Source organism: Ictidomys tridecemlineatus, chromosome 7 (assembly GCF_052094955.1).
Source record: "Ictidomys tridecemlineatus isolate mIctTri1 chromosome 7, mIctTri1.hap1, whole genome shotgun sequence".
Lineage (NCBI taxonomy): Eukaryota > Metazoa > Chordata > Mammalia > Rodentia > Sciuridae > Ictidomys > Ictidomys tridecemlineatus.
Window position 1 is genome coordinate 162,134,819 of NC_135483.1, and position 13,943 is coordinate 162,148,761.

At 39.3% G+C, this 13,943-nt stretch overlaps 1 protein-coding gene across 3 annotated transcripts; it reads right to left on the minus strand.

Moving 5' to 3' along the window:
• Window positions 1–3,500: 3,500 nt before the first annotated feature.
• Hspd1 (heat shock protein family D (Hsp60) member 1) lies at window positions 3,501–13,855 on the minus strand. Of its 3 annotated transcripts, none has more exons than XM_078017790.1 (12): window positions 13,713–13,855; window positions 12,393–12,568; window positions 10,341–10,593; window positions 9,785–9,867; window positions 8,397–8,492; window positions 8,130–8,223; window positions 7,568–7,736; window positions 5,911–6,010; window positions 5,218–5,463; window positions 4,791–4,965; window positions 4,491–4,669; window positions 3,501–4,118 (listed from the first exon to the last, which is right to left on the minus strand). In XM_078017790.1, the coding sequence occupies exons 2-12, from the start codon at window positions 12,564–12,566 to the stop codon at window positions 3,966–3,968; spliced, it is 1,722 nt and encodes a 573-aa protein (XP_077873916.1). In that variant the 5' UTR covers window positions 12,567–12,568; window positions 13,713–13,855; the 3' UTR covers window positions 3,501–3,965. The 3 variants fall into 3 exon arrangements, with proteins under 3 accessions (XP_077873916.1, XP_077873915.1, XP_077873917.1); XM_078017789.1 differs by lacking the exon at window positions 13,713–13,855 and adding an exon at window positions 13,490–13,644; XM_078017791.1 differs by lacking the exon at window positions 13,713–13,855 and adding an exon at window positions 12,853–13,001.
• Between the last annotated feature and the right edge of the window lie 88 nt (window positions 13,856–13,943).

Genomic DNA, 13,943 nt, shown 5'->3' on the forward strand with positions numbered 1-13,943 from the left:
ATTTGTAGTGTCAGAATATGTCATTGTTTTATAGTTGATTGGAGGGGACAAGCACTCAAACACTTAGCAGTTAGAAAAGAGCCAAGAGTAGTCGAAGTTTGCAGTGTAGGTGCTCCCTTAAATCTATTTTTAGTTCTCTGCCTTACTCTTGCTCTCTTTTCTCAGGCTCAGTCTTTCTAATTAGATTTATCTGTTTTTCTTCCCTTCACAAACACTTAAGTACTACACTGTATTGGCTGTTACTCTTTTCCCTTAGTGACCAGGAGTTCCTTATGTGTTCCTTGTTTGTGAGGCCAATCGTTTTTTAATATTTTCTCTTGGAACAGGGAGCAGAATAATTTTATTTGTTCTTAATACTTAATTTATTAATCTTATGAATTTAAACATTCCTTTAAATATTCACATACTATATGGAATTAGCAAAATAAATTTCCCTGAGCATTTAAATATTGCAAACCTAAGGATTTCTGAACATTTAATTAAAATTGCAAATCCAATTTATAAAATTCTCTTGGTTTTTAAATTATTTTATATGTATGTATAGAATTTTTTTAGTTGTGAATGGACACAATACTTTTATCTATGTGGTGGCGAGGGTCAAACCCAGGGCCTTGCATGTGCTACGTGCTGGGTGAGTGCTCAACCGCTAAGCCACAACCCCAGCTCCCAGCCCTAGTCCTTTTTGTTTTGAGTTGGGATCTTGGTTGTTGAGGCTGACGAATTTGTGATCCTCCTGCTTCAGCCCTGGAGTAGCTGGGATTACCCATGTGCACCAATGCATGACTTCTCTGGATGTTTTTGAAAGTATTCATGCTCTCAAGCTATAACTGTTCTAGATCCATTTGATTTTTTTTCCCATCACAAACCATAGTATCCTAGGAAGACTGTTTCCATTATTTTGCGGGGAGGTTGTTAGGGATTGAACCCAGGGCCTCATGCATACTAGGCAAGCACTGAGCATCTCCGGTCCTTCATTTTGAGACAAGGTCCAAGTTGCCAGGTAGGCGTCATTGTTGCAATCCTGCTGCCTCTTCCTCCCGAGTCTCTGGAATTACAGCTGTGTAATGTTTCATTTTTTAAAGTATGAGGGTTGAATCCAGCCATGCTTTGCCACTGAGCTACATCCCCAGCCCTTTTATATTTTTTGAGACAGGATCTCACTAAATTGCTGAGGCTGGCCTAGAATTTGCAGTGCTACTGAGTCACTGGGATTACAGGTAAGCACCACAATTGGCATCTTAACTCCCAACATAGATAGGTCCCGGCATTTAACCAAGTTTGAAAATGATCATACTGAATTTGTTGCTGTAAGAACTAGGAAGATACATAAATCATAGGCCCCAAACTAAAGGTTTTTGGATGCTCCAAACTCTGAGCCTAGCAGGGGTTATTTCATTTAAAGTTGAAATGTTTTACTTCCTCATGAATTTTCCTGAGTCAGCAGGATCTGACTCCCTAATTTCCCAAGGGTTATTCCTGTTTTATCCAGGTTTATTTCCATGATTGGGGCTAAATACTGGATCATCGTTTGCTTCCCCTCTCTACATAATTCCGGACATTTTTATTTGAAAAGCCCCTCCTTCGTACATATAGATCCTTGGCAGAAAGGCAATTAAATCCTGCTTGTTTTCACAGTAAGGCCATTCCATGCTGCTTTTCTCTTCAGGTCAATCTCTCTTGACATTTTGTGAGTGGTTTCCCAGGGAATGTCCATGAACTGACTTGCAGCAGGTTTCTTCAAGAGATCTAAATAAATACCTGTTTTCTTACCCACACTGACATCTTTAATAATTTTAAAAAAAATTAGTTGTAGATAGACATAATACCTTTATTTTTTTACATGGTGCTGAGGATTGAACCCAGTGCCTCACGTGCGAGGCTGTGCTCTACTATCTTGACTAAATACTGTTGGTATTCCTGCCCCTTTCTAGAACCTACCCCAAATTTGTTATCACAGAAGATAGAACATGCTTTTCATGGATAGATTTTCTTTTTTTAATGTTTTTTTTTTTTTAGTTTTCGGTAGACACAACATCTTTATTTTTATGTGGTGCTGAGGATTGAACCCAGCACCCTGCACATGCCAGGAAAGCACACTACCGCTTGAGCCACATCCCCAGCCCAGATATTGTCTTTTTCTATTGGATATTTGGGAGGTGGAGGTTGGATTAAAGTCCCTTTCATCTTTTGTCATGAGCCTGGCCTAAAAATGGGTTTATTAATCATTTCTACTTTGAAAGAAGTAGAATGGAAAGGATTAAGACTATGGTCTACACAATTCCATTAAGTATGACCATGGGTGTTTGCACTTAAGGCTAAGAAAAAAAGAAATTTCCACATCTCTCTGGCTGCAGCCTTTTTGAATTCTCTTGAAACAATTACCTAGAAGATAAATTCTTCCTACAAATCCTAATATTAAGGCATTTCTTCATTTTTTAAAATTTTTGTTGACCTTTATTGTATTTATTCATATACAGTGCTGAGAATCAAACCCAGTGCCTCACAAGGCAAGTGCTCCACCAGAGCCACAACCCCAGCACCCCCCTTCCTTTTCTAAAAACCTCACTTGACCTCTTATTTGTTAAATAACAGGTCATTTAGTCTCCTCAAATCTGACTTATTCAACTAAGAATACCTTGCTCTGGTAACTAGGTGGAAGATTTCGACTTAAGATTTCTCATCTGTGATCAACTTTTCCTTTTTAAACGGGACTCTACTTCTGCCCAACTTACATCCTTAAGGACAGCAGAGCACTTGCCTACTGTGTACTAGGCCCTGGGTTCAATCCCCTGCATTACAAGACAGTAAGAACACATGCCTCAATGCCTAGTTTAGAGAAGCAGCCCAGTGCCAAGCTTAGTCAAATCCTTTCCCACACGAAAAGAGGTATACATTCTGCAACTTCAAGATAGACATCAAGTACACTGAGCCAGAACCTATTTCAAGTTATTAAAAAATAATGAAGTGCTGGGCTGGGAATGTGGCTCAAGTGGTAGCGCGCTCGCCTGGCATGAATGCAGCCTGGGTTTGATCCTCAGCACCACATACAAAGATGTTGTGTCCGCCAAAAACTAAAAAATAAATATTAAAAATAAAAATATTCTTTCTCTCTTTAAAAAAAAAAATAGTTGTTTAAAAAAAAATAATGAAGTGCTTTGGGATGTAGCTCAATATTGTGCTTGCTTAGCATATCCAAATTCTCCATGCTGGAATGGCACACCCCTTACAAAAGTAAGACTTAGTAGGCTTTGTTCATTTGTGGGCACCCAGCAAGAACTCCTAACTCCCACAAGAAACAACAGATTGCCTATTATGACCAGGTCTCAATACACCCAACATTTCCCCCATCAGGTCTCCTGCCTTTTTAAAAAATTCCTCCAATTACCAATGATGCAATTCAGTGTGCAAAAAAAGAGCTACATGAAAATACTATTGGTGAAGTGTTTTACACATGCAAGCTGTCCCTCCTCTCCAACTTAATGTAAAAGCTAACACAAATATTAACTTTAAACAAATTTTTATTACACAAAGGTTGTCACATAATTGGATATTTCTCTACTTTGTACACAATTATTCTCCACAGAAAGGCTGCTTCTGAACTTCTCATCTGGTGATGGCAAGCACTAAAATCCTGATTTTAGCAGAATAGTAGTAGAAATGCCTCAATGATTTAAGTTGAAAGCAGTACATTGGTACATGGCTCTTGCACCCAGTATCAGGAATGTACAAATGTCTTTATTCAAAAATACAAAATAAATTATTTGTAGGCATGGACAATGACAGCAGTAAACCATTATATACTGTCAACTGAAACCAGTAACTGATGGTTATAGTGATTTTCTTAAACATCAACCAGCCTTTTCTTCAGTCATTCTCAACTGACTTCTCTGAAGTTATTGGTGAGGAACCCTGCCTTGAGCTTCCTGTCACAGTTCATTAATAATGGTAAAGCACTATTCTGAGAATTAGAACATGCCACCTCCCATACCACCTCCCATTCCACCCATTCCACCCATTGCAGGGTCCTTTTCTTCTTTAGGAATTTCTGTGACTACGACTTCTGCTGTAGTTAACAGAGAAGCAACTCCAGCAGCATCCAATAAGGCAGTTCTTACAACCTAGAAAAAGTGTAATGAAATGTTATTTTTCTCTTAGAAAAATGAGTTATGATAATTAAATTTGTCTCATATTGAGTTGTTAAAAGAATTTTAAAAGATACCTTCATTTTACTTATTTTTTTTAATGTGGTACAGAGGATTGAACCCAGTGCTTCACATGTGATAGGCAAGCGCTCCTCCACTGAGCTAAAACTTCAGCCCCTTCTAAAAGAATTTTAAAAAAATATTCAACTAGGGCTGGAGCAGTAGCTCAGTGGTAGAGTGCTTGCCTCATACACATGAGGCCCTGGGCTCAATCCTCAGCACCACACAAAGATAAACAAAAATAAAGATATTGTGTCCATCTACAACTAAAAATATTTAACTACTTACCTTTGTCGGATCAATGATTCCTTTTTCTACCATATTCACAAAATCTCCAAGCATAGCATCATAGCCAACTTCTGGGGAACTCTGCAGAATTTTCTCCACTATTAAAGAGCCTTCAACACCTGCATTCTTAGCAATAGTCATTGCAGGAATTTTGAGTGTTCTTTTAATGATTTCTATACCTGCAAAAAAGCAATTTTTAGCAAATTTACTTTCTTTCATTAGTATATTATTCTACTTCAGTTATTCAGGAAACCAAAATCAGGCTTCAAGTAAATTCATTTGAAAGTTTTGTTTCTTTACCAATTTTCTGATCTTCATTAGCTGGAGTTAGTGAGTCCAAGGCTGGAATGCACCGAAGCAGAGCACAGCCCCCACCCAGAACAATGCCTTCTTCAACGGCAGCTCTTGTAGCATTGAGGGCATCTGTAACTCTGTCTTTCTTTTCATTCACTTCGACATCACTTGTCCCACCAACCTAAATGTTAAAAGAATTCCAAGTAGTATGGTCTCTCCCATTCAAGATGTAGATGCCAGATCATTTCTAAAAAGCACCCAGGGCCAGCGGATCCCAAGTTCAAGGCCAGCCTCTGCAACTGAGATCCTTTCTCACAAAAGAAATGTTTTGGGCAAGAAATCAGAATTTCCATGACCAAGTTAATCCCATAAATATTAAAAAAAAAAAAAGGCTCAGAAGCCAAGACACTTTACCCCCTATAATAAATCTTACCTTCAGCACAGCTACTCCATCTGAAAGTTTTGCTAGTCGTTCATTCAGTTTTTCCTTTTCATATTCACTATTTGTCGTTTCTAATTGCTCTGTAATTTCTTGAATACGCTTTTCAATTTGAGCTTTATCACCTTTTCCTTTCAAAAGCATGGCATCATCTTTGGTGACAATGACCTCTCCAACTTTTCCTAAATCATGAGGCTGAACATCTTCAATATTTAGGGTCAAACCCTCCTCACCAAACACCTATAAAAAAATTACAAAGTGAATGCCTATAGGTTACAGTGTCTTCCTTTGTACCAAGTTTATTAATGCAAGTATTTTGACAGGAGAAACATCTTGAAATACCATATAGTTTTTCAAAGCTACTACTAGGTCAGAACAAGATTTGAATAGTCTTTCATTGCATTTCCAACTTCTCACTTAATCATCACAACTGTCATTAGTATTATTTAAGAAAACATCACCCAGTCTAAATTCTATATCCATTCTATCATATTCCTTCAAAACTGAAAACAGATATAGTCAGTAAACCCATTCTTATGCCAGACTAATTGCAACGAAAGAAAGGGAACCCAATCTAACTCCCACTTTCCAGACATCCAACAGAAACAGATAGTAGACATTTACTTATACATTTCAGACCTGGAAGTATAAATAACATACAGTAAATGAACATCACATTTAACTTACTGCACCACCAGTAGCAATAGCCATATCTTTAAGTTGGTTCTTTCTGTTGTCACCAAAACCTGGAGCTTTAACTGCCACAACCTGAAGACCAACTTTCAGCCTGTTAAGAACAATTAATGATAAGATTTAAATAGAATAAAAATACCCGGCTTAGTTCCCCTTAAGTTGCAGTACTATTACTTAGGACTGCTGCCACTGAATTTTCTTTCTTATTTTCTAACTTTGGTCAAATTAAGACCAGAAAGATATGAGACAGGCAGGACTATTTTCTACTCATATACATATTCCTATCTGATTACCTTTAAAAAAAATAAATGGATAGCCTCCCATTGCAGTTCAACAGCTAGACCCAGGAACAAAGAACACATCATTTTACGTTAAAGGGTACACTAATTTTATAAATGGTAAAAATAGTAATAATAGATATTAAATTTGAGTCATTTAATAATCATTTTGCTCTATGGGTTCCAATCAATATTATAACAAGTTAGTTAGTATGAACAAGCAATGTTCTGAATGGATTCCTTTAAAATAAATGTTATATAAAGCTGATGGTGGCATTAAATTTACCTGAAATTTTATCAGGTAAATGAATACTTGGAATACAAAATCAAAGAAATGTCCATCTGAAAGCAGATTGTAGAACAGAAGGAATATTTAGATTTGACTCAGAGCTGGTCTATAGTCCCAAGACAGACAGAAATCAGAACAGTAAGCTGTGATGATATGCCAAGTGAATCAGACATCAACTTCACAGCTATCTATCAGTAAATGATTCAATAAAAACTCTGTAGGCTTTAGGGGAAGTGGATCTAGCTTCATGGTATATAGTGCTTGCCTAGCACATGTGAGGCCCTGGGTTCAACACTCAGCACCACAAAAATCAAAACAACTACCAAACAAAACAAAACAACAACAACAAAAAAAAAAACCCACCAAGGTAGGTAGGCTTCAAATTTCACTATCTACAAGGTTTTTCTTGACTCCCCTACTCCCCACACTTTGGAAACCTAAGCTAAGGAAGATACTCCACATTAAGCAAGCTCACATAGAACTTTTCGATCAACTCAAGGTATTTTATATCTGAAATACACTTCCTAATTAATTTGTACATTTTCACTATAACAAAACTAGGAAAGTATTGGGTTGGATATACCTTGATTCTAAGATAAAAAAATCTTAATGCTCGAGATTATGTTTATAGCATGAACATTACTTATATTAAATTTTAAAGTGATATTTAAATACAGAATAGTGAAGAACTCACTTTGATTGCTAATTTCTTTTAGATTGTTTATTAATGTTTACACATGACATGAAGTGCCTAACATTATTTTATTACCCTAGCTACAAACAAGTGAATCAAGCCAGGCATGGTAGCACACTCCTATAAACCTAAAGATCCAGGAGGCTGAGGCAGGAGGATGGAAAGCTCAAGGCCAGCCTTAGCAACTTAACAAGGCCCTAAGCAACGTAAGACTTTTTTTTTTTTTTAAAGGGCTGGGGATGTAGCTTGGTAGTTCTGCACCCCTGGGTTCAACCTCCCATACTGAAAAACATAAGTGAATCAAATGTGGAGACACAAAATGAATATCTCAAACAGAAATATACATAATTCTTTCCCCTAGAAATATAAACCACATACACTGCCTATTACCTATTCAAAACAAGTGTACTTAGAGCTTCTCCATCAACATCTTCAGCAATTATGACCAATGGTTTACGGTGAGCATTGGCAATTTCAAGAGCAGGTACAATGGACTGGACGCTAGAAATTTTCTTTTCACTCAACAGAACATAAGCATCCTGGAATTCACATTTCTGACCTGCAAAAACAATGTACGTTTCAAATCAACATTTCACTACTGAGAATAATTTGACCACAACTTATTTAATGAAAAGTTAAAACAATGCTTCAATACCATTATTAAAAAGTGGTGAAAAGGTTCATATTTTTTCCTTCTTTGCTTACTATAATATTAACTTTTAAAATATCACAAATCTGGGCTGGGGTTGTGTCACAGAGGATTTAGCGCTTGCCTAGCATGTGTGAGGTACTGGGTTTGATCCTTAGTACCATGTAAAATAAAATAAAGATATTGTGTCTACCTATAACTAATAAATGTTAAGAAAAAATATTACAAATGCTTTCTAGTGGTGTGCTACCAACTACGTAACACCTATACTACTGAGGTGTATTTTTAAAGTTTTGCTCTTACCTTTTGATGTATTAATAAAGTATGGAGAGATATAACCTCTATCAAACTTCATGCCTTCAATAATTTCTAATTCATCCTCAAGTGTTTTTCCATCCTATCAAAAGTCAAAGAATTAGATATAGGACTTCACTGATAAAACACAAAACTTGGAAGCAGATGCAGTGGCACATGTCAATGGTTCTAGCTACTTGGGAAAAAGGAAGAGTTTAGGGCCCATCTGGGCGATAAAGCAAGACCCTGTTTCAAAACAAAAAACCAAACACTTACCTTTACTGTAATCACACCCTTTCTTCCAACCCTTTTCATTGCATCAGAAATAATGTTGCCAATTTCTTTGTCTCCATTTGCAGAAATGGTAGCAACCTGAAATAATTGTTACTCCTCAAAATTAAATGGTAATGCTATTGTCCTCAATCAATACCCTTGGAGTTTCCTAGTAGCTTCCAAACTGATACTTCTATCCAGAAGAAAGGGGAATTCACTACATATTTTTTTCTTTTCCATACTGGATATTGAACCCGAGACCTCACACATAACAATGTATAAGCAACACCCCAGGTCTTTAAAACTTGGTTTTTTGTTTGTTTGTTTTAAATTTTGACACCAAGTCTTGTTGCTCAGGCTGGTGTGGAACTTTGGAAACCCCTGCCTCAGATCCCTAGTAGCTGGGATTATAGGTGTGTATGCGGTAGATTTAATCAAATATTGATTCTCTGGTTCAGTGCTTTTTAAACTTATTACTTCGAAGATGGAATAAATACATTATCTTTTTAAAAAATATTTATTTCTTTATTGTAGTTGGACACAATACCTTTATTTTTCTTTATTTTTTTTTTAGTTGCTGATACTTTGTATTTATTTATATGCGGTGCTGAGAATCGAACCCAATGCCTCACACATGCCAGGCAAGTGCGCTACCTACTGAGACACAATCCCAGCCCCTCCACAATACCTTTATTTTACTTAATTTTATGTGGTGCTGAGGCTCGAACCCAAAGCCCCGCGCAAGCTAGGCAAACACTGTACTGCTGGGCCACAACCCCAGCCCAAATACATTATCTTAAACAAAAACAGCAAGAAAAAACTGATCTCATTATTTTTTGTTGGCAAATAAGGTGATATCATAAATTGTCATCAAGGGTAGGAGTTTAGCTCCATAATAAGAGTGCTTGCCTGTCACATGAAAGACCCTAGATTCAATCCCTAGCACTGCAAGTAAAAGCATAACTGACAAGAATCAAGAACATGTTCATGTGTGTATGAATCCATTTTATAGCCACACAGAATAACCCATAAAGATCCAAATGACAGGATGTGACTTGGTGGTCTTGCCTAGCATGTGCAAAGGCCCTGGTTTTATCTCAAGCACAAATTATGGCAAGAGAATTTTAAAAACGTTTTAGAAGTGCAGGGCATGGTGGCATTAGCAGGCAAACCCAGCAACTGAGGATGCTAAAGAAAAAGGATAACCCAGCCTGGGCAACTCAGGAAGACCTGCCTCAAAACAGAAAATAAAAAGGATTGGAGGATGTAGCACAGTGTTAAAGCACCCCTGGATTCAATCCCAAGTACGAAAAAAACCAAAACAATAACATACCAACCCATACATATCACTAAAAGCAAACCCTTATCATAACATTACAAAATGTCCTTACCTGAGCAATTTCTTCAGGAGTTGTCACAGGTTTAGACTGCTTCTTGAGTTCAGCAATTACAGCATCAACAGCTAACATCACACCTAGTTCAAAAACATATATTGGTTTCATTACTTCCATGTACAGTAGAAATACTGAGGTGACTATTTACTGGTACTACACACTGAACCAAGGGTTCTTATGCATGCCAGGCAAGCACTCTACCACTGAGCTACACTCCCAGCTCATGACTAATATTTTAATCCCTTAATTAAGTCTGTATACAGCTTTTGTACCAGTGCTTTTCCTAATCGCATGGAGTTGGATAATATGCAATGAAGCAGTAACTTAAGATTTACCTAGTGCAAACCGAGTCTCACAATACCAAAATTATTTTGAAACCGGACCAAGAAAAGATCCATGGGTATAATTTCAAGAATTTCAAGTCTTTCTAATTAAAGTATGTTGCCTGTCTCTAAGGTTTACTCAACACCTCTCACTCCATTATATGACAGAAAAGAAGTCTTATTTCCAAAAAGTAGTATTTTTAGAAATAGTGAAATAAAGACATTCGTACCTCTCCTGATTTCCACAGGATTAGCACCCTTGCTAATCTTCTCAAAGCCTTCTTTGGCAATAGAGCGTGCCAGTACAGTAGCGGTGGTGGTGCCATCCCCGGCCTCTTCATTTGTATTATTGGCAACATCTTGAACAAGTTTAGCTCCAATATTTTTGTATTTATCCTTTAAATCAATTGACTTTGCAACAGTCACACCATCTTTTGTTACTTTGGGACTTCCCCAACTCTGTTCAATAATTACCGTTCTTCCCTATAATTGCAGAGGGAAAAAATGACAAGACCACTATAAAAAAATTATACTTAACTTTCTTAAAAAAGCATTCTTTAGAAATAAGGCAATTATGGGCTAGGGATATAGCTCAGTTGGTAGAGTGCTTGCCTTGCATGCACAAGGCCCTGAGTTCAAACCCCAGCACTATACATACACACACACACACACACACACACACACACACACACACACACGGCAAAACTATTTAAAATCCTCAATACAAATTGTGTCATTTGTATCAGTCCCACAATATGAATCTCAAAGGCAAGTTCATCCACATTCTTAGTTTACAGACAAAATGACCTCTCCACTTCTCTGCCAAGAGCATTAACTTTGAATGAGGTATTATGGGAGGTAAAAATCCTAGGGACTAAAAGATGTCATCTTATAAAATGAACAAGAACATAAGACAAACTATAGGGGCTGGGGATGTGGCTCAAGTGGTAGCGGGCTCGCCTGGCATGCTTGCGGCCCAGGTTCGATCCTCAGTACCACATACCAACAAAGATGTTGTGTCCGCTGAGAACTAAAAAATAAATATTAAAAAATTCTCTCTCTCTCTCTCCTCTCTCACTCTCTCTTAAAAAAAAAAAGAAAGCTATCTTCTAACTCAATGCTTTAAAAAAAAAAAAGACAAACTATAAAATTCCAGAACATTATTAAAATATTTCACACTTAAGTTCTGGCTAATGCCTGTTTGCTTTAAATTCAACAAAATAATAACCATCATTAAACAGTCTGCTCTTCCAGGTTTACTAAACATTAAACACAGCACGTACAGGACTGAAAGTGTTGGGATCTCAACCAAGCTAATACTTTCTATTCCTGAATGTGAAATGGAATATTTTATAACTGAGCAGATAATTATAATTTGAACTAGCTTCAATTTGAAAAGAAGCATCACTTGGCTGCATACCACCTTCAAAGGCTTCCTCAAAATATTGCCACTCAGTATTCAATGATATAGAATTTTATATGTGCTTTGGAACAAGTGATGGCATAAACACACTATTATCTATGGGGAAAGAAAATGAGACACTATAGTTCAATGGGCAATAGTTTTCCAAGTGCAGATGAAAAAAGTTGTGGAGATGGATGGTAGAGATGGTTGCACAATGAAAATGTAATCAATGCTCCTAAAGTATACACCTAAAAAAAAAAAAAGGGTAAAATTTTAGCTAGGGTGGCACAGGCCTATCCCAGCTACTCAGGAGGCTGCACAAGGAAGATCAGGGAAGTTGGAGGCCACCTTAGAGAACCTGCCTCAAAATAAAATAAAAATGGATGGGGATGTAATTGCAGGGGTAAAACAACTGTCCAGCATTCAGGAGGCCCTGATCCACAATAAAGTGTAAATTTTTTTAAGCATATTTTACTACAACATAAACACACACACACACTTGAGATATGGTAAGACATAAGCCATACTCTTTCCTCCCTCTATACTTAAATATTAACTACTGGGAAAAGATCCAAAATTTAATTCAAGTAGGCAATCAAAATTGTACCTCTAAGTTTTAAGAATCCACCTTGAGCTATGAGTTACTTCCCGATTACATCACACATTGTACAAAATAAATCGGTCGATCTGGCTGAAGCAGTTTAAGTTTTAAGACCACTAGATCTAGATAGACAAAACAAAAAACCATCCCCAGAAAATACAATAGCTTCAAATTCTTTTAAGTACTATTTCATAGTTCAGTGAGACTACCTACATTAACAAAACGTTATTCCTTGCTTAATAATATTGTAATTAAAATAATAAAGAATACTGATACCTTTGGCCCCATTGTAACAGCTACAGCGTCGGCTAAAAGGTCTACACCTTGAAGCATTAAGGCTCGGGCATCTGCACCAAATTTTACATCTTTGGCATAAGCCCGAGTGAGATGAGGAGCCAGTGCCCTAGACACTGGTCTCATCTGGCGAAGGACTGTGGGTAGTCGAAGCATTTCTGGGGAAGAAAAGGAGATGATCAATAATAGCACTACCCTCGTGTCTCAGCAGAGACATGTCCACCTGTGTTTAAAAAAAATAAAATACATGCAACGTTTGCTGTGGGCTGACCTGATAACCACCATGTCAGAGCCATGGAACGCAGGGCAGCTTCAGAACAGTTACTAGCCCTAGCTCAGAAAAGACGCCCCCAGGCCTGACCTACAGCACCAGCACAAAGCATATCCAACTCCTTTCCCATGGCCACCTACCCCAGTCGCTCCAAACGAGTTAATATTTTACCGCTAAAATGGCCTTGAAAGAACCACTCCAAAAATGTCCCTGCGAAACCCAGGCAGTGGGAGTAGAGGAAGGTTACAAATCCGAGTGAGCATGTAAGTATAGGTATACTTGGCGATGCAAAACGCCGCTCAGCAAAAATTGTCTCCAAGTATCCACCCGAGGTTACTGTATCAGAACAAATTACCAAGGCCGCGATGAGGGCAACCGCCCGGCCCACTCCGCAGCCCCACGTGTCTTCCCTTCAGGACGCCCCCAGCAAGGTCAAAAAAGGAGGTACAGTATCTCTGCTACCAGCGGGGCAAAAATCAGTTCCTTCACGGAAGCTACCACTCGCCCTGGCGCCCCGCAATCGGACTGGAGCGGGTTGCACATGAGCGCCCAAGTAGCTACTACCCCCAGATTCTATCCCGCAGGGATGTCCGCCCTCCTTCCCACGCCTGGACTGGGGCCGCGAACCGTCCGCACGTGATAGGAACCCTCATGGCCGCGCGAGGCCTGGCTCCGCCGGCTAGGCCCGCAGAGCCGTGGAGAAGTACCGGCTGTAGCCCGCCAGCATTCTCAGGAACGTCTGCGTTGGAGAAAGGCCTACTCCGGGGTCGCCAGTCCTAGAACGAAGCGGCACAGGGCGACCGCGTACCTGCGGGGCGTCGGCAGGGAGTGCACGCGGCAAGGCAGACCGTCTGCGGCGAGTGAGGGACAGAGTGCAAGGCGCACACGGCAATGAGCCCGAATCCCCTCCCTCCGCCACCCCTTACCCCCCCACCCGCCCTGCGGCACCGCGTGTGCAGGCGGCTCCCGCCCCCTCGGAGTCGGCGGCCCGGCCATCAGCATAACTTGCTCACGAGCCCCGCCCCTCCTACCCGCGCAGGGTCAGGCTAACGGGCCCAGTCCTCTCTTGCCCGCTTAGGCTAGTTCCCGGGCCACTCTCAGTTCCAGAACTTTCCGGAAAGCGCCGCGCTCTCTTAGAGTCAAGGGTCAAATCGCGTCATTTCCGGGAGGGGACACAGGGGTAGATCTTTCACCTGGGCTGGCTGCCTAGAAAAGCCTAGAAAGAGCGCCTCTTTTCTTCCGCCTCCCAGCCCTCGCGTCAG

What these genes read in the sequence shown, in the direction of transcription:
- Hspd1 (XM_078017790.1), bottom strand. Translation starts at nt 12,566, where the DNA reads ATGCTTCGACTACCCACAGTCCTTCGCCAGATGAGACCAGTGTCTAGG. An exon ending in AGTACACTTGTTTTGAATAG is followed by an intron (nt 6,011 to 7,567) that starts GTAATAGGCAGT and finishes TGTTCTTAACAG; the next exon opens with GCTGAAAGTTGGTCTTCAGG. An exon ending in TAATGAAGATCAGAAAATTG is followed by an intron (nt 4,670 to 4,790) that starts GTAAAGAAACAA and finishes GCTTTTTTGCAG; the next exon opens with GTATAGAAATCATTAAAAGA.